Here is a 21,002-nt window from a genome sequence, read left to right on the forward strand (position 1 = left end):
CGGGCCGTTTCCATAGCGAGGGGGACGCGGTGAGTTCGATGGGTAGAGGGCTACTTTGTAGCCTCGTTTTGATACAAATTGGTTAATGATCAAATAATTTGCTGTAGCGGGAGGAAACATACTTTCTGCGGGATATATCATATTTGAAGATCTCCGTGGCAGATCAATAGTGTTCTAACCAATGATTTATATTATACACCAAGTATAAATAGTGGTATACATCATTTGTTCTAATTGCCCAAATCTAATGATACATTTTATAATGGGGTAAAAACGGGTTGAATCACGCAGTGGTGTAATGGTGCCTGGCGAAGTGGATATACTAAACATTTCTCCCAGCTGAAGGAAAGGCGCCCTTTGTGAAAACTTCTGACATAACAGTGACGTACACTCTGAATGACTGAAAATGAGGAATCCCATATTGGTCTTTCACAGTCAGGCCAACCCAAGCTGTACTGTGCAAATAGACTAATAGTAGGTCTATTATTGAAATAGGTCATTGAGGCTGTGTCAACTGAGTCAGAAATTCACAGATTTCTGATTTGTTCCATTTTCTCTCTCAAAGTTTAAAAAAACTAAATAAAATGTGGATTTTCTTTTTATACAGCACCAGTCAAAAGTTTGGACACACCTACTCATTCAAGGGTTTTTCTTTATTTTTTACTATTTTCTACATTGTAGAATAATACCGAAGACATCAAACCAATGAAATAACACATGTGGAATTGTGTACTAACCAATAATAAGTGTTTAACAAAATGTATTTTATATTTGAGATTCTTTTAAAGTAGTCACCCTTTGCCTTGATGACAGCTTTGCACACTCTTGGCATTCTCTCAACCAGCTTCATGAGGTAGTCACCTGGAATGCATTTCAATTAACAGCTGTGCTTTACCTGTGAACAAAAATATATTGTTCAAAACAGGCTTATTGCTCCGCCCCTCGGGGACTGCCAGCAGCAGCTCCGCCCCTACGGGCCCATGGGCCGTGTGGTCGTTGCTTGGGTTGTTTTGCCAGCTATTTGCTATGAGAGTGGAACTGCTAGCATAAAATTATAACAGCACAATGTAAATGGACTGTCCTGAGTCACTCAAATGTGTGTTCAGTCAGAACTTCTAGATCTGCTCTCTCAGGTACAGCAACAAAAAAAAATAGCAAAAAATTAAATTGAAATTAATTTGTGAATAAACAATCAGAACGGTCATGGCAGCCTGATAAACCAGACATTTACATCCAACAAGAGTAGAAGGACAGAGGGATAGACTAGATGTTTCTCATGGTGGATCTGGTGGCTCACTGGTGTTCACCAGGGTCTAACATCATGTGACAGGGTCTAACATCATGTGACAGGGTCTAACATCATGTGACAGGGTCTAACATCATGTGACAGGGTCTAAAACGTAATGAAACCCGGGGCGTATCACAAAGCAGGATCAAATTAATTCAGCCAATCAGCGGTCGCCCCCTGGTTTTAAAAATCAACGTTTTTTATATTATTTTATCACTTATTTATTATAGTTATTGCATCTTTGATCTTCTCTCTTTGATTCTTTCAACAACAAAAAAACAAACATTTAACAGATATTTCCATTTCTGTCCATGAAACCGCACATTTTGGAGCATTTGTGCATAGGCCCACTGACATTGCTGCTCTCAAAATGGGAAGAAATACTAGTTGATCTAGATTTTAAGCTAAACATTCTGGTCTGTTCCATTAGTACACCTCCACTACACTAATCTAGTTTGACATGTATCGTGGGGATTAAGACGTGATTAAGAGGTGAGTGTATGCCCACAACAACAACAACAACAACAACAACAACAACAACAACAACAACAACAACAACAACAACAACAACAACAGCAACAACAACAAAAAGTGGGTATACGGCTGTTGGTGCCGTTTAAGATTAGGGAGGGTGATTTTACATTTTTTAATGAGCATGGCCTTATTTCTATTATAGCATATTGGGTGTCATTCATATTCCATTCACCCATTTCAATGTAACATTGATAGGTTTAGGCTACTACATGATACTACAATCTTCCCTATGCTCATCATGAGGTTGCTACAACCTAGCCTACGAATGAAAGTTTACAACGTAGGTGCACACAGGTCGAGAGACATTTAGAGTAATCAACCTGACAGACATTGACACATGCACTAACGCCTTGAACACTCTTGCCTGCATCTAGTCGATCTGGGGGTGTATTCATTAGTCCAAAGAGTTGCAAACAAAAGTTTCTACTGGACGAATTAAGGTATGTTTATCCTCGTTTTGTTGCGTTTGCTTCTGCTTAAGAAATGTTTTTCAACATAATTGACGGAACGAATACATCCCCTGATCACCCGCGCACACAGTTCACTTTCATAGCAGCCACATAACAGGATGACACCTTTACTCATTCTTATTCCTCATTGCATCTACGTTCTCGCCTCCTCTCACCTTTTCTCTCCACTTATGGACTTCAGTGCACAACACTGTCAGCTGTCTAAGACCAGGGCGAAAAAACATTTACAAGCAAAGAAATTGTACCATAACCGCTAACCACTACCCACAGCCTACATCATTGTCACCATATTAGCTAACGTCATAGTCAATATAACTACTAGAACTAACATGTTATTAAACCCACAACAATCATGCTGTACAGTGTACAAAAAGCAGTTTAGCAGTTACAGCAGCGGGCCTCCATTTACAAAAACAAAAGCTTACCTTGACTTGGAAGAGTTCCAGTGTTCGATAGCCTTAGCCAGCTAGCTAACATAGCATCCCTCTCTGTTGGATAGCCATAGCCAGCTAGCTAACATAGCATCCCTCTCTGTTGGATAGCCATAGCCAGTTAGCTAACATAGCATCCCTTTCTGTTGGATAGCCATAGCCAGCTAGCTAACATAGCATCCCTCTCTGTTGGATAGCCGTAGCCAGCTAGCTAACATAGCATCCCTTTCTGTTGGATAGCCATAGCCAGCTAGCTAACATAGCATCCCTCTCTGTTGGATAGCCGTAGCCATCTAGCTAACATAGCATCCCTCTCTGTTGGATGGCCATAGCCAGCTAGCTAACATAGCATCCCTCTCTGTTGGATAGCCATGGCCAGCTAGCTAACATAGCATCCCTTTCTGTTGGATAGCCATGGCCAGCTAGCTAACATAGCATCCCTCTCTGTTAGATCTGGGTGTTTAAGTAGGCTAAAATTAGCTAGCTGCATTCGGTAGCAGAACGTGAAAAAATTAACTTACCCCAAATATAATTTTTTTATTTTTTATTTAACCTTTATTTAACTAAGCAAGTCAGTTAATTAAGAACAAATTATTTTTTACAATGACGACCTACCCGGGCAGAACCCGCTGGGCCAATTGTGTGCCGTCCTATAGGACTCCCAAACACGGCGGGATGTGTTACAGGATATACCTGCGTAAACACTCCGCTACTGAGTTAACATTGTCTCCAAATCATTTCAACCCCACAAAAAATCTATGTGATTATGTTGAATCAACATGGAAAACCAATTGGATTTGCAAAAAGTTATCAACGTGAGGGCATTCGTATTTTTTTCACCCAACTTTTAACCTAAATCCAAATCAGGTGGACGTTGAACTGACACTGTGCCCAGTGGGTTGAATTGACACTGTGCCCAGTGGGTTGAATTGACACTGTGCCCAGTGAGTTGAATTGACACTGTGCCCAGTGGGTTGAATTGACACTGTGCCCAGTGGGTTGAATTGACACTGTGCCCAGTGAGTTGAATTGACACTGTGCCCAGTGGGTTGAATTGACACTGTGCCCAGTGGGTTGAATTGACACTGTGCCCAGTGAGTTCCTTATAAACAAACACAGGTTGAAAGAAACTATTGCATAATAGCACAAAAGCATATGCTGTAAATAATGAAATATTCCATGTTTTCCACCATTAAAAAAAACATATTTACAAAGACGTTTTGATTAAACATCACATTTTCTACAAAGTTTGAATAAGTCAACAAACAAACAAACAAACAAACAAACAAACAAACAAACAAACAAACTCAATAATACAGACGCCAACAGATGTTTCAGGAAGTCAGGAAGTAACAATATAAATAAACACATCGTCACAGGAGTATAACGTAACAAAATAACAAGGGAAGAAGAATTGGGCAAAAGGCAGCGTAGAGGACCAAGTAACGTGCTATTGGAGTGCAGAAAGACAACCCTCCATAATCTAGAGATGAACAACATTCCACATGCATACAGTAGTCTACGGATATAAAAGTCTGACAATAGTCTGTGCACTATAACCCTGAGATCAGTCTGTCATGGCCGTGGGCTCGGTGCCGTGGGCTCGGTGCCGTGGGCTCGGTGCCGTGGGCTCAGTACTTGAATTAGACCTGCATCTACTGCTTAAAGGTCTCCATATTAAATCATTTCTGGGTAACAATTAAGTACTCTGGTTTATTTTAATTAGCAAAGAGCAATTTCTCAATAAATGATTTTTGCTAGGACTCTCCGGGAGTGTTTTGAGTGGGGAGTGGAAATCTGAAAACTAGCTGTAATTGGCAGAGAGGTTTGTAACTTTCTTTCTTATTGGCCAATTAACTAATTTACGGTCTGTTGATGACACCAGGCCAAAACTCCATCCCATCAAAACAGGCTGAAATGTCAGGGACTCTTTTCAAACAGCAATTACACTAAAAGGGCATTGTCGTCATTTTCAAAATTTCACAGTATTATTCCAACCTTATAGTGTGGAAATATATATATATAAAACACAGGAACATCATGTTTTTGACTGCACTGGGCCTTTAAGTGCTGACTGCCCATCTAGAATATTCACCCCTACAATCTGGTCGACTACACCAGTACTTTTAAGTTAAAATCAGTACCTAAAATGAGTACCAGCACCTTTATCTTTCCACTTCAAGTGCTGCATGCCATGGACCCGACTGTTCCATTTAGGTTTCATCGAGGGGGAATGGGTCGGACCACTGGGAGGGGTCCAGGAAGACGGAACATGTCCCGCTGTAGATCCAGAGCCTTGGTAGGAAACACTCCACCTTCCAGCTGTTAGAAGCTCTGTTGTACACCTCCACCTCCACCCCGTAGTCCCCCTCCATGCCCTTCCAGTGACCCCCCGTCGCAAAGAGCTGACTGTCCAACGCCACCAGATCTCCGTTCTCATGGAGCATGTGCAGCAGCTGGACCTGGGGGAATACACAGGAGGAGAGGATGAATCAGTCCATCCATACATCCATAACCCTAACTCTAACCCCTAGCCCTAACCCTAGCGCTAACCCCTAACCCTAACCCCTAATGCTAACTATAACCCCTAACCCCTAACCCTACCCTAACGTTAACTATAACCCCTAAACCTAACCCTAACCCTACCGGTAACTCTAACCCCTAAACCTAACCCTAACTCTAACCCTTAACCCTACCCTAACGCTAACTCTAACCCCTAACCCTACCCTAACCCTAACGCTAACTCTAACCCTTAACCCTACCCTAACGCGAACGCTAACTCTAACCCCTAACCCTAACCCTAACGCTAACCCCTAACCCCTAACCCCTAACCCCTAACACCTAACCCTAACTCTAACCCTAACCCTACCCTAACCCCTAACCCCTGACCCTAACCCTAACCCTACCCTACCCTAACTCTAACCCCTAACCCTACCCTAACGCTAACTCTAACCCCTAATCCTAACCCTACCCTAACCCCTAACGCTAACTATAACCCCTAACCCCTAACACTAACCCCTAACGCTAACTCTAACCCCTAACCCTAACCCCTAACTCTAAACCCTAACTCTAACTCCTAACCCTAACTCCAACCCCTAACCCTAACTCTAACCCCTAACCCTAACCCCTAACTCTAAACCCTAACTCTAAACCCTAACTCTAACTCCTAACCCTAACTCTAACCCCTAACCCTAACTCTAACCCCTAACCCTCCATAACCCTAACCCCTAACCCTAACTCTAACCCCTAACCCTAACTCTAACCCCTAACGCTAACTTTAAACCCTAACTCTAAACACTAACTCTAACCCCTAACCATAACCCTAACCCCTAACCATAACCCTAACCCCTAACCCTAACCCTAACCCTGACCCTGACCCCTAACCCTAACTCTAACCCCTAACCCTAACCCCTAACGCTAACTCTAATCGCTAACCCTAACCCCTAACTCTAAACCCTAACCCTAACCCCTAACCCCTAACTCTAACCCCTAACCCACCTTCTGCCACATGTTAGCCAGTGGGTCGTAGCAGTAAACCTTCTTGGTGTTGTCAGCGATCAGATAGATGAGCCCCTCCACTGAGACACAGCGAGGAGAGGACAGGTACTTGGGGATGAAGGGAGAGCAGATGATACTCCACCCATCTTGGGGACAGAGAGGCACAACGGGGCAAAGATATGAGATAGGATCTGCTCGAGAATCTGAGAAGTGTTGTAACCTAACTTGCTTTTCCTTTAATTCTTTACTAAAACTATTTTTGTTTTTTTAATAATGAACAAAGGTAGAGATATGAATCTGAACGACACATGCTACATCTGAGATGGCGACATGTTTCATTACCCTGACAAGAGATTTCAAATGGATCTGAAAAGGATACTGTTTTGACCACCATTTACTGCAACATTTCTAAAGTGATAATCAATTATTGGGGAATCGGGGATCGGGGATCAATTCCCTTTCAATTTAGTAAAATTCAAGACGCGAACATGAAAATGGAATCGACCCCCCCCCCCCCCCCCCCCCCAAAACAACACTGGTTACGGCACCATGTTGTGAGCATATTAACCTACGTGATGCTCCATGCCGTTCCTACCTACCTATAACAGGATTGTAGCACTGCAGAGTCAAGGCGTTGTACTTAACAGCACAGGAGCCTATCACGTATAGTTTACCGTGGCAGGCAGTCGCTGTGAAGTTCGTGACGTATTTCACTGCAGGGCATGTTCGGGCCCAGGTGTCATTGTATGGGTCATAGTGCTCAATGTCTACAAAGTCCATTGTAGTGCCTGTGGAGAGAAAACACTGGTGTTTAACTGACCCGACCAATATGGAGAAAAAAAACGTCAACTTATTATGACAAAGCATATCTATCGCTGTAGATCGGGCAGGCTGCAGAGGTTTACAGGTCTGCACAGTGTAGAGAATTAGTCTAGATCTAATCGGTCTACTTCCTATTGGTCTTGTTCCTATAGGTCTAGTTCCGATAGGAGACTATTATAGGTCTAGTTTCTATAGGTCTATTATGGGTTTATTATAGGTCTAATATAGATCTAGTATAGGTCTATTATAGGTCTATTATCGGTATATTATAGGTCTATTATAGGTCTATTATAGGTCTATTATAGGTCTAGTTCTTATAGGTCTATTATAGGTCTATTATAGGTCTAGTATAGGTATATTATAGGTCATCTATAGGTATATTATAGGTCTATTATAGGTCTATTATAGTTATATTATAGGTCTATTATAGTTATATTATAGGTCTATTATAGGTATATTATAGGTCATCTATAGGTTTATTATAGGTCTATTATAGGTATATTATAGGTCTATTATAGGTTTATTATAGGTCTATTATAGGTTTATTATAGGTCTATTATAGTTATATTATAGGTCTATTATAGGTTTATTATAGGTATATTATAGGTTTATTATAGGTCTATTATAGGTTTATTATAGGTCTATTATAGTTATATTATAGGTCAACTATAGGTATATTATAGGTCTATTATAGGTCTAGTTCTTATAGGTCTATTATAGGTTTATTATAGGTCTATTATAGATCTAGTATAGGTCTATTATAGGTCTATTATAGGTATATCATAGGTCTAGTTCTTATAGGTCTATTATAGGTCTATTATAGGTCTATTATAGGTTTATTATAGGTATATTATAGGTCTATTATAGTTATATTATAGGTCTATTATAGGTTTATTATAGGTATATTATAGGTCTATTATAGTTATATTATAGGTCATCTATAGGTTTATTATAGGTCTATTATAGGTTTATTATAGGTATATTATAGGTATATTATAGGTCTATTATAGGTTTATTATAGGTATATTATAGGTCTATTATAGTTATATTATAGGTCATCTATAGGTTTATTATAGGTCTATTATAGGTATATTATAGGTCTATTATAGTTATATTATAGGTATATTATAGGTCTATTATAGGTTTATTATAGGTATATTATAGGTCTATTATAGTTATATTATAGGTCTATTATAGGTTTATTATAGGTATATTATAGGTCTATTATAGTTATATTATAGGTCATCTATAGGTTTATTATAGGTCTATTATAGGTTTATTATAGGTATATTATAGGTATATTATAGGTCTATTATAGGTTTATTATAGGTATATTATAGGTCTATTATAGTTATATTATAGGTCATCTATAGGTTTATTATAGGTCTATTATAGGTTTATTATAGGTCTATTATAGGTTTATTATAGGTCTATTATAGGTCATCTATAGGTTTATTATAGGTTTATTATAGTTATATTATAGGTCATCTATAGGTTTATTATAGGTTTATTATAGGTCTATTATAGGTTTATTATAGGTATATTATAGGTCTATTATAGGTTTATTATAGGTATATTATAGGTCTATTATAGTTATATTATAGGTCATCTATAGGTTTATTATAGGTTTATTATAGGTCTATTATAGGTTTATTATAGGTCTATTATAGTTATATTATAGGTCATCTATAGGTTTATTATAGGTTTATTATAGGTCTATTATAGGTCTATTATAGGTCTATTATAGGTTTATTATAGGTCTATTATAGGTTTATTATAGGTCTATTATAGTTATATTATAGGTCAACTATAGGTATATTATAGGTCTATTATCGGTATATCATAGGTCTAGTTCTTATAGGTCTATTATAGGTTTATTATAGGTCTATTATAGATCTAGTATAGGTCTATTATAGGTCTATTATAGGTATATCATAGGTCTAGTTCTTATAGGTCTATTATAGGTCTATTATAGGTCTATTATAGGTCTAGTTCCTATAGGTCTATTATAGGTCGAGTTCTTATAGGTCTATTATAGGTCTATTATAGGTCTATTATAGGTCTATTATAGGTCTATTATAGGTCTATTATAGGTCTATTATAGGTCTATTATAGGTCTATTATAGTTATATTATAGGTCATCTATAGGTATATTATAGGTCTATTATAGGTCTAGTTCCTATATGTCTATTATAGGTTTATTATAGGTCTATTATAGATCTAGTATAGGTCTATTATTGGTCCATTATAGGTATATTATAGGTATATTATAGGTCTATTATAGGTCTATTATAGGTCTAGTTCTTATAGGTCTATTATAGGTATATTATAGGTCTATTATAGGTCTATTATAGGTCTATTATAGGTCTAGTTCCGATAGGTCTATTATAGGTCTAGTTCTTATAGGTCTATTATAGGTCTAGTTCTAATAGGTCTATTATAGGTCTATTATAGGTCTAGTTCCTATAGGTCTATTATAGGTCTAGTTCTTATAGGTCAATTTTAGGTCTAGTTCCTATAGGTCTATAATAGGTATATTATTGTTCTGTTATAGGTCTATTATATGTCTATTATTGGTCTATTATAGGTCTAGTTCCTATAGGTCTATAATATGTATAGTATTGGTCTATTATAGGTCTATTTTTGGTCTATTATAGGTATATTATAGGTCTAGTTCCTATAGTTCCTATTTGTCTCTTTCCTCCGATGACGTATATCTCTCCGCTGAGGGCTGCTGAGGTGTGGTTAGTCCGGGGCCGGAGCATGGGAGCCACCGTCACCCACCGTCCCTCTCTGGTGATGTACTTCCAGGTCTCTGTGGTCGACCAGGTGTTGGATTGGGAACCCCTCGAGCCCCCTAAGATGAGAGAGGGAGGGAGGGAGGGAGGGAGGGAGGGAGGGAGGGAGGGAGGGAGGGAGGGAGGGAGGGAGGGAGGGATGAAGGGAGGGAGGGAGGGAGGGAGGGATGAAGGGAGGGAGGGAGGGAGGGAGGGAGGGAGGGAGGGAGGGAGGGAGGGAGGGAGGGAGGGAGGGAGGGAGGGAGGGAGGGAGGGAGGGAGGGAGGGAGGGAGGGAGGGATGGAGGGAGGGATCAATTATGTTTATCAAGAAGCACCCAGCACACTGCAACTATTGGAGGAAATCTGAATTTGGTTTACTGACAATGAATACTTTCGTTCTATGTGTATTTATTTTATGCATTTTCGTATTTATTTTTTCAAATAAAGTGCCCTAAATAAAAGCCAACCGACCTGTGACATAAACGTCATTATTCAAAGAGACCACAGAGTATCCGTACTTGTTGTGGTTGGGGAAGACTGGCAGCTCATACCACTGTTCTGTAGAGAGAGAGAGAGAAATTATAATGTTATTCATACCACTGTTCTGTAGAGAGAGAGAGAGAGAGAGATGATAATGTTATTCATAGCACTGTTCTGTAGAGAGAGAGAGAGAGAGAGATGATAATGTTATTCATACAACTACTCTGTAGAGAGAGTGACACGATAATGTTATTCATACCACTGTTCTGTAGAGACATGATAATGTTATTCATACCACTGTTCTGTAGAGACATGATAATGTTATTCATACCACTGTTCTGTAGAGACATGATAATGTTATTCATACCACTGTTCTGTAGAGACATGATAATGTCATTCATACCACTACTCTGGAGAGACACGATAATGTTATTCATACCACTGTTCTGTAGAGACATGATAATGTTATTCATACCACTGTTCTGTAGAGACATGATAATGTTATTCATTTTTTCATTTTTTTCATTTCACCTTTCTTTAACCAGGTAGGCCAGTTGAGAACAAGTTCTCATTTACAACGGCAACCTGGCCAAGATAAAACAAAGCAGTGTGAACAGACAACAACACAGATTTACACATAGAGTAAAAAAACGTACAGTCAATAACACAATATAAAAAGTCTATATACAGTGTGTGCAAATGGCGTGAGGAGGTAAGGCAATAAATAGGCCATAGTAGCGAAGTAATTACAGTTTAACAAATGAACACTGGAGTGATAGATGTGCAGATGATGATGTGCAAGTAGAGATATTGGTGTGCAAAATAGAAAAAGGAAATAAAAACAATATGGGGATGAGGTAGGTTGGATGGGCTATTTACAGATGGGCTATTTACAGATGGGCTGTGTGCAGCTGAAGCGATAGGTAAGCTGCTCGGAAAGCTGATGTTTAAAGTTAGTGAGGGAGATATAAGTCTCCAACTTCAGCAATTTTTGCAATTTGTTCCAGTCATTGGCAGCAGAGAACTGGAAGGAAAGGCGGCCAAAGGAGGTGTTGGCTTTGGGGATGACCAGTGTGATTTACCCGCTGGAGCGCGTGCTGCGGGTGGGTGTTGTTATCGTGACCAGTGAGCTGAGATAAGGCAAAGCTTTATCTAGCATAGACTTATAGATGACCTGGAGCCAGTGGATTTGGCGACGAATATGTTGCGAGGGTCAGCCGACGAGAGCATACAGGTCGCAGTGGTGGGTTGTATATGGGACTTTGGTGACAATGCGGATGGCACTGTGAGAGACTGCAGTTTGCTGAGTAGAGTGTTGGAGGCTATTTTGTAAATGACATCGCCCAAGTCGAGGATCGGTAGGATAGTCAGTTTTACGAGGGTATGTTTGCGGTGTGAGTGAAGGAGGCTTTGTTGCTAAATAGGAAGTTGATTCTAGATTTAATTTTGGATTGGAGCTGTTTAATATGAGTCTGGAAGGAGTGTTTACAGTCTAGCCACACACCTAGGTATTTGTAGTTGTCCACATATTCTAAGTCAGAACCGTCCAGAGTAGTGATGCTGGTCGGGCGGGCGGTGTGGGCAGTGATCAGTTGAAGAGCATGCATTTAGTTTTACTAGCGTTTAAGAACAGTTGGAGGCCACGGAAGGAGTGTTGTATGGCGTTGATGCTCGTTTGGAGGTGTGTTACCACTGTGGCCAAAGAAGGGCCAGAAGTATACAGAATGGTGTCGTCTGCGTAGAGGTGGGTCAGGGAATCACCTGCAGCAAGAGCGACATCACTGATAAATACGTAGAAAGAAGTCGGCCCGAGAATTGAAGCCTGTGGCACCCCCATAGAGACTGCCAAAGGTCCGGACAACAGACCCTCCGATTTGACACACAGAACTCTATCTGAGAAGTAGGTGGTGAACCAGGCGAGGCAGTCATTTGAGAAACCAAGGCTGTTGAGTCTGCCGATAACAATACGATGAATGACAGAGTCGAAAGCCTTTGCCAGGTCGATGAAGACGGCTGCACAGTACTGTTATCGATGGCGGTTATGATATGGTTTAGTACGTTGAGCGCGGCTGACGTGCACCCGTGACCAGCTCGGAAACCGGATTGCACAGCGGAGAAGGTACGGTGGGATTGGAAATGGTCAGTGTTCTGTTTGTTAACTTGGCTTTTGAATACTTTAGAAAGGCAGGGCAGGATGGATATAGGTCTGTAACAGTTTGGGTCTAGAGTGTCACCCCCTTGGAAGAGGGGGATGACTGCGGCAGCTTTCCAATCTTTAGCGATCTCGGATGATACAAAAGAGAGGTTGAACAGACTGGTAATAGGGGTTGCAACAATAGCGGTGGATAATTTTAGAAGGAGAGGGTCCAGATTGTCTAGCCCAGCTGATTTGTACGGGTCCAGGTTTTGCAGCTCTTTCAGAACATCTGTTATCTGGATTTGGGTGAAGGAGAAGCTGGGGAGGCTTGGTGCCGGGGGTGCAGAGCTGTTGGCCAGGATAGGGGTAGCCAGGAGGAAAGCATGGCTAGCCGTAGAGAAATGCTTATTGAAATTCTCAAATATCGTGGATTTATCGGTGGTGACAGTGTTTCCTATTCTCAGTACAGTGGGCAGCTGGGAGGAGGTGCTCTTATTCTCCATGGACTTTACAGTGTCCCAAACCTTTTTGGAGTTAGCTACAGGATGCAAATTTCTGTTTGAAAAAGCTAGCCTTTGCTTTCCTAACTGACTGTGTATATTGGTTCCTGACTTCCCTGAAAAGTTGCATGTCGCGGGGACTATTCGATGCTAGTGCAGTCCGCCACAGGATGTTTTTGTGCTGGTCGAGGGCAGTCGGATCTGGAGTGAACCAAGTGAACCAAATCTGTTCTTAGTTCTACATTTTTTTTTAAAGGGGCATGCTTATTTACTCTGTAGAGAGAGAGACATGATAATGTTATTCATATCACTGTTCTGTAGAGAGACATGATAATCACAACATGCACATTATTTATAGGGTCTTTGCTGGGTGGACACTAGCCTGGTCCCAGATCGGTTTGTGTTGTCTTGTCAACTCCTATGGTCATTACCTAGCCTGGTCCCAGATCTGTTTGTGTTGTCTTGTCCACTACTATGGTCATTACCTAGCCTGGTCCCAGATCTGTTTGTGTTCTCTTGTCAACTCCTATGGTCATTACCTAGCCTGGTCCCAGATCTGTTTGTGTTGTCTTGTCCACTACTATGGTCATTACCTAGCCTGGTTATTACCTAGCCTGGTCCCAGATCTGTTTGTGTTGTCTTGTCAACTCCTATGATCATTACCTAGCCTGGTCCCAGATCTGTTTGTTCTGTCTTGTCCACTACTATTGTCATTAGCTAGCCTGGTCATTACCTAGCCTGGTCATTACCTAGCCTGATCCCAGATCTGTTTGTTCTGTCTTGTCCACTACTATGGTCGTTGCCTAGCCTGATCCCAGATCTGTTTGTTCTGTCTTGTCCACTACTATGATCATTACCTAGCCTGATCCCAGATCTGTTTGTTCTGTCTTGTCCACTACTATGGTCGTTGCCTAGCCTGGTCCTAGATCTGTTTGTTCTGTCTTGTCCACTACTATGGTCATTACCTAGCCTGATCCCAGATCTGTTTGTTCTGTCTTGTCCACTACTATGGTCATTAGCTAGCCTGGTCATTACCTAGCCTGGTCATTACCTAGCCTGATCCCAGATCTGTTTGTTCTGTCTTGTCCACTACTATGGTCATTAGCTAGCCTGATCCCAGATCTGTTTGTTCTGTCTTGTCCACTACTATGGTCATTAGCTAGCCTGGTCATTACCTAGCCTGGTCATTACCTAGCCTGATCCCAGATCTGTTTGTTATGTCTTGTCCACTAGTATGGTCATTACCTAGCCTGATCCCAGATCTGTTTGTTCTGTCTTGTCAACTCCTCATTGTCACATGACAAATTTCGCCAGACAGCACAAACAGATCTGGGATCAGGTTATAGGGACACAGATGCTCAGAACACATGGGCGAGGAAGAGGAAGATGAGGAGGAAGAGGAACATTACGTGTCTTAGGGTTGTAGAAGCCACAGTTTCCGGGCAGCAGCCTGGGGTCTCTGTCTTCATCATCATCATCTTCGTCATCTGAGTCGTCCAGCGAGCGTCCTCCCATCACGAATAACACCTCCTCCAGGTTGGGTTGGGGACTCGGGCTGCCACTCTGGACCACGTCTCCTGGCTTCACGTCCATTTTCTACACAAAGACGGTGATTTGGAAATGTTGGGAAATATGGAAGTTCTCTCTGCCCTGATAAAACTTAAGGTTCCGGTTTCCCAGACACAGATCAAGCCTCGACCCTGGAATAAAAAATAAACTCAATGTAGAACCTCCATTCAAAGTGTATTTGAGTCAAGGCTTATTGGTGGTCCAGGCTTATTGGTGGTTGGGAAACTGGACCATTAACTATAAAAGATGAAAACATTGGTACTTTATTATCTTGTTCATTTACCTCTCTGCATACCCTCTCCACCACCTCCACACAGCTGAGAGAGGCTAGAACCAGGCTGTCCTTCATTAGGGTGTTAGTGAGGTAGTCAGGGGACAGGAGGGCCAGGCGGGTCAGCCCCAGAAGCTCTGGGAGGTGGGGGAGACGGGACTCTTGGTGGTGTCTCACCCAGGCCAGGGCTGCCTCCACACGGGTACATTCTGTCCTGGTCTGTAGCCTCTCGTTGGACAGACACGCCACTAACCTCTCCTTCTCCAGCAGAGGAAACTCCTCCCAGCGCTGTACGGCCTCAAAGTTCTCCAGAAGGAATCCCCAAGCCTTTGCTACGACCTCGGGACAGCCGTGTACCTCCCCGAACTCCAGGATCCCCAGGCAGTTGGTGGCATCGATCTGGTGCTGGAGATAACGGCTGCACACAGTCCGGACCGCCTGGAACTGTAGCTGACTGGACGTGCGTATCAGGCCCTCCACGTTTCCCTGGTTGATGGTGAGTTTCCCTGTGTAGCAGAAGTCTAGAAGGGAAGCCATTATGTCAGGATCCACACCGTGCAGCTCCACCCGGGCCGCGATGCTCTCCACAAAGTCCCCGGAGAACATGGAGTGGAAGTAGACGCTGCAGAGCGCCAGGACGGCCCGGTGACAGGGGAAGTCGCGGCCGCCCGCGGCCAGAGTCACGTCCACTAGTTTGGGGTTGCAGCAGAGGGAGCGTAGCCCCTCCAGGATGCTCTGGGGGTGGGAGGCAAGGCAAAAGTCCAGATCGTCCACATTACGCACCATGGTGACCACGACACTTCTGATCTCTAACCACTTATTCTGTTTCAGAGCCCCGGCCCAAACAGCAGCTGTCAATGTTACCTACAAGAAGAGAGATGAGGGATGAGACTTCTCTGACAAAACTTAATCTTCAAGGGTCTGTTTCCACGAAGAGCGTCTCTGGGTAAGAATGCTGATCTTCAGTATCAAGTTCCACCCCCCGCCCTTCTCTCGTTCATAATTATTATTTTTTTTAAAGACAAAATTGCATTCCTACTCAGAGACGCTTTGTGAATACGACCCGGCGATGACAACTGCAGTGGCCTGAGAGCAGTTTTGCTTGGTCATTCAAGTTCAGTACGGTCAAATGGCCAGAATTACACGTCATGTTTATTCATAGAACACTTACAACAACCAACAAGCTCGGGAACACAGGTGGCTGTTACTCTGTCGAGTTCATAACAACAACTTGTTACTTTGAAGCTGATTTTCAAAAGAAATGAAAAATAAACCAAATTAAAGTTATTTCCTACCCCTAGAGTGTTGTTAAAATGTGTTTGCAGCTTTCAAATTTGACTACAAGAGAGAGAAAGAAAGAGTGAACAAGAAGAAAATTATTGGGGAAAAAAAAACTAAATACACAAAGTAATCAACAACTTATTTGGAAATTTTGAAACATTTAGTTTCCATCCACAGAGTGGATCTTAAATCCACCGACTAAAAGAACCAGAACTTCCTGAAGCGTCTGATGGCCCCTACGGCATAAACTAGCTAGCTGGGATGGGCTCATCAGTACCACTGATTGAATCCAATCCATCCCTCGGCAACTCAGGCAACTCAGGAAACTCAGGCAACTCAGGCAACTCAGGCAACTCAGGCAACTCAGGAAACTCAGGCAACTCAGGCAACTCAGGCAACTAAGGCAACTCAGGAAACTCAGGCAACTCAGGCAACTCAGGCAACTCAGGCAACTAAGGCAACTCAGGAAACTCAGGCAACTCAGGCAACTCAGGAAACTCAGGAAACTCAGGCAACTCAGGCAACTCAGGAAACTCAGGAAACTCAGGAAACTCAGGCAACTCAGGCAACTCAGGAAACTAAGGCAACTCAGGAAACTAAGGCAACTCAGGAAACTCAGGAAACTCAGGAAACTCAGGCAACTCAGGCAACTCAGGAAACTCAGGCAACTCAGGCAACTCAGGAAACTTAGGCAAAGTTAGATCAAGCTGATGCAATGTCTGCAAGATCACATCATGATCACATACATAATTCTACATAACAAAACCGCTTATAATTGCATGGTATAACGTTACTGTGTGGACTAAACTCAAACAGTGCACGCCACTAGGCAAAATACACAGGTAAGGCTATGCCTCAGTTTAAATTGGCGGGCTGAAGCTGAAAAACGTGAAGTTGATGATCCCTGTCAAGGGAGGAGTAGATTTTTTGTATATGACAGTAAAACATTTTTATGATGTCTATAAAATGAGTTGGCACCTTCAATTCTTTAAACACTGTGTGTCATTCAAAACAACACTGTACGTCATTCAAAACAACACTGTACATAATTCAAAACCAAAATCTAAGATCTAAGTGCATAGTGAGAAGGGTTTATAACTTAAAGAATAACAATCACGATTGAATGTGTTTTTTGTCTTGCTATTGTATTCGGTTCTGTTATGAAGAATACTGCGATCGTTATGTGAGATCCTGCAGACATTGATTTCAGCTTAATCTAACTTTATTAAATGAGCACCATTGGCCTGAGTAGCCTGTTCTCTGTAGACAATACAGACATGCACAGAACGTGATTCACACATGCCCAGAATCTTCGGGAAGTTTCGGATATTTTAGTCGTGGATTAAAGATCCCGAAAAAGTCAGATCAGCAGCCACGGCCCCCCCAATTTAAAACACAAAATTGTTTGTGACGTTTTTACACCTAGGCCTCAATGTAGAGCCACGCAGTGAAAGATTACAAGCTTTGTGAAAACATTTATATAGTATGTGTCATTTCATAACATTTCCTTTTTTTATCCTAGGAGAGTTAAAACATGAAATGTTTTTTTTTTAAATATAAAAGTTCAAAATTGTTCGTATGAACCAAGATACATTTCTAAACTCCAGTGTCATAATTAAGTCCATTGCATTCTGTTTACGTGGCAACAACAGTCACCGAGCTAGCTGTATCCCATGCTCCCTCCGGCCCACACTAAATTACATTTCCTATCTTCAACCAGGAGAAAAGAAATCTAAAGACTTACCAGAGAGGGTAACTAAAGGGAATAATTGCTCATATTTCCGGTAAATGGAGTGTGTGGTTCAGAGAGAGGCCAGGAAGAACAACATGTAGTTGGCAGTATGGAGGACAACTGTTAGAGCCAAGTCATTGGGCAAGACTACTTCGGCTAAAATAGTGCACCCTATTCCCTATGTAGTGCACTATTTTGGACCAGAGCACTATGGAGGTTAGTGTACCATTGAGGCAGCAGCTGCTGGTCTTTCAGAGGGCTATTTTTAGGATGGCCAAAGACTCGGGACTAAAGTCAGATTCCAAACAGCATGGTGGGTTTCAACACACTCCACACCTGCTGTTAAAGGGACACACACACAGACAGATATACATGCATACACACACACTCTCTTTCTCTCTCTCTCAGCCTCCCCCTCTCTCTCCCTCTCTCTCTCTCTCTCTCTCTCTCTCTCTCTCTCTCTCTCTCTCTTTCTCAGCCCCCTCTCTCTCTCTCTCCCTCTCTTTCTCAGCCCCCCCCCACTCTCTCTCTCCCTCTCTTTCTCAGATCCCCCCTCTCTCTCAACTCTCCCCCTACCTCTCTCCCCTCTCTCCCCTCTCTCCCCTCTCAAATCAAATCAATTCAAGGGGCTTTATTGGTATGGGAAACATGTGTTAACATTGTCAAAACAAGTGAGATAGATAATATACACTAGTGAAATAAACAATACAAATGAACTGTAAACATTACACAAACAGAAGTCCCAAAAGAATAAAGACATTACAAATGTCATATTATACATATATATATATATATATATACAGTGTTGTAGCGATGCACAAATAGTTAAAGTACACAAGGGAATTCCATTCCACACCCCCAAGAACCCCCCATTGCACCAACAACCAAGAGAACCAAGAGAATGAACTGAGGAGACAAAAGAAAAAGACAAGGCAATGGGGGGTTCTTGGGGGTGTGGAATGGAATTCATTGTATTTAAAAAATATATATTTGGGGGGGGGACTGTGAGAGGGGTCTCGAATGGTGGAGGGATAGCTATTGGGGGGGGGGGGGTCTTAGAGGGTTCGGGTTCATGTTTTTTGGCCTGGTGGGGCATTGGCCCTGGATGCTTCTGTGTGTCACTCTGAACTGAGAGTCTGCTGGATGACTGGTACGGCGTAGTTGTTGAGCGGCTTCACTGCAAGTATATTGTATTTTTCGGATACTCAATAAAACATTTTTTTTTAAATAAGATAAAAATAAAATACTAAAGAAAATAAAAGAAAAAAAGAAAAAGCTGTCCTTTAAATTAATTTGATTGTAATTGTTATAGTAAGTAACTAAGTAACGAAGTAACTACGTAAGTATGTAACTAAATAACTAAGTAACTACGTAAGTATGTAACTAAGTTACTAAGTAACTACGTAAGTATGTAACTAAGTAACTAAGTAACGAAGTAACTACGTAAGTATGTAACTAAATAACTAAGTAACGAAGTAACTACGTAAGTATGTAACTAAATAACTAAGTAACTACGTAAGTATGTAACTAAATAACTAAGTAACTACGTAAGTATGTAACTAAATAACTAAGTAACTACGTAAGTATGTAACTAAGTAACTAAGTAACTACGTAAGTATGTAACTAAATAACTAAGTAACTACGTAAGTATGTAACTAAGTAACTAAGTAACTACATAAGTATGTAACTAAGTAACTAAGTAACTAAGTAACTACGTAAGTATGTAACTAAATAACTAAGTAACTACGTAAGTATGTAACTAAATAACTAAGTAACTACATAAGTATGTAACTAAGTAACTAAGTAACTACCTAAGTATGTAACTAAGTAACTAAGTAACGAAGTAACTACGTAAGTATGTAACTAAATAACTAAGTAACGAAGTAACTACGTAAGTATGTAACTAAATAACTAAGTAACTACGTAAGTATGTAACTAAATAACTAAGTAACTACGTAAGTATGTAACTAAATAACTAAGTAACTACGTAAGTATGTAACTAAGTAACTAAGTAACTACGTAAGTATGTAACTAAATAACTAAGTAACTACGTAAGTATGTAACTAAATAACTAAGTAACTACGTAAGTATGTAACTAAGTAACTAAGTAACTACGTAAGTATGTAACTAAGTAACTAAGTAACTACGTAAGTATGTAACTAAGTAACAACGTAAGTTGTTAAGTAAGTAACTACGTAAGTAAGTAACTAAGTAACTCCGTAAGTTGTTAAGTAAGTAACTAAGTAAGTATGTAACTAAGTAACTAAGTAAGTTGTTAAGTAAGTAACAGTCAGAAGAAAAGGAAAAGGGATACTTACTGCTTGTGCTGCAGCGACTGTTGTCATTTCTGCTGGTGTCAGAGACGTGATGGATTTCATACTGTCGAGGATATTTTTTTGGTCACCAAGCAGGTTTTTTTCCAGCGAGAAGGTTTTCTGTCAGAAGCCTTCGTTAGATTGATAGGAAAGAGGAAAGACAATGTTAACCCAATGTAAAGGCTTTCATCAGCACAACACGTTGACGTATGAGTTCAAGAGAAAACAAAACAGAGGTGTTTGGTTCAAAATATGTAAAAAAAACACCTGAGGAAGAACTAACTGCTGTAGCTGCTGAAGACTTTTTTTGCTACCCAGCTGAACGTTTCGTGAGATCGCCGTTTTCTTATTCTGTAGAAGACTAAGAAGACATACCTGTTTATCAGTATAGCAGCCTGGTAAATCATCCTAAGAACAGAAAGAGACATGTCAAAAGGAGGGAAGGTAATGTGATGCTTATTGCTTGTCTTGCTATTTGCTCTGATTTGTTTAAAATTAACCATCGACTTAATTTCTGTCAGGAGCTTTTTATCACGAGGTAGGACGTTTTTTTTTTTTTTTTTTACCTTTATTTAACCAGGCAAGTCAGTTAAGAACAAATTATTATTTTCAATGAGTGCCTAGGAACAGTGGGTTAACTGCCTTGTTCAGGGGCAGAACGACAGATTTGTACCTCGTCAGCTCGGGGATTTGAACTTACAACCTTGCGGTTACTAGTCCAACTCTCTAACCACTAGGTAGTGTCTGAAACCGTGTGGACAGTTTTCACCTCTTTGCTCCTCTCAGTTAAAGTTTTCACAACTGAAATAAAAACTGTGACAGTTGTGTTTTGTTATTGTGTGTTTGGATGAGAGCAGTGTCCTTACTCGTGTTATTAACAACAGACACAAAACAT

General features: G+C 41.0%; 1 protein-coding gene across 3 annotated transcripts; it reads right to left on the reverse strand.

The window, feature by feature from the left end:
- Positions 1-4,798: 4,798 nt before the first annotated feature.
- Positions 4,799-17,957, reverse strand: klhl30 (kelch-like family member 30). Of its 3 annotated transcripts, XM_036983246.1 has the most exons (9): positions 17,805-17,950; positions 16,075-16,117; positions 14,792-15,643; positions 14,349-14,535; positions 10,294-10,380; positions 9,745-9,900; positions 6,821-7,009; positions 6,222-6,367; positions 4,799-5,185 (listed from the first exon to the last, which is right to left on the reverse strand). In XM_036983246.1, exons 3-9 carry the CDS (start codon positions 15,563-15,565, stop codon positions 4,937-4,939), a joined length of 1,788 nt encoding a protein of 595 aa, XP_036839141.1. In that variant the 5' UTR covers positions 15,566-15,643; positions 16,075-16,117; positions 17,805-17,950; the 3' UTR covers positions 4,799-4,936. The 3 variants fall into 3 exon arrangements, with proteins under 3 accessions (XP_036839141.1, XP_036839166.1, XP_036839107.1); XM_036983271.1 differs by lacking the exon at positions 16,075-16,117 and having other exon boundaries at positions 6,896-7,009; positions 17,805-17,957; XM_036983212.1 differs by lacking the exon at positions 16,075-16,117 and having other exon boundaries at positions 17,805-17,957.
- Between the last annotated feature and the right edge of the window lie 3,045 nt (positions 17,958-21,002).

This window comes from Oncorhynchus mykiss, chromosome 1, assembly GCF_013265735.2.
Source record: "Oncorhynchus mykiss isolate Arlee chromosome 1, USDA_OmykA_1.1, whole genome shotgun sequence".
Classification (NCBI taxonomy): domain Eukaryota; kingdom Metazoa; phylum Chordata; class Actinopteri; order Salmoniformes; family Salmonidae; genus Oncorhynchus; species Oncorhynchus mykiss.

Excerpts from the sequence above, each read along its gene's own strand:
- klhl30 (XM_036983212.1), bottom strand. The coding sequence starts at position 15,565 with ATGGTGCGTAATGTGGACGATCTGGACTTTTGCCTTGCCTCCCACCCC. Across the intron at positions 14,536-14,791 it reads TGGAGAGGGTATGCAGAGAG|AAAATGGACGTGAAGCCAGG; the intron begins GTAAATGAACAA and ends GTCTTTGTGTAG. Across the intron at positions 6,368-6,820 it reads GTGCTACAATCCTGTTATAG|ATGGGTGGAGTATCATCTGC; the intron begins GTAGGTAGGAAC and ends TCTGTCCCCAAG.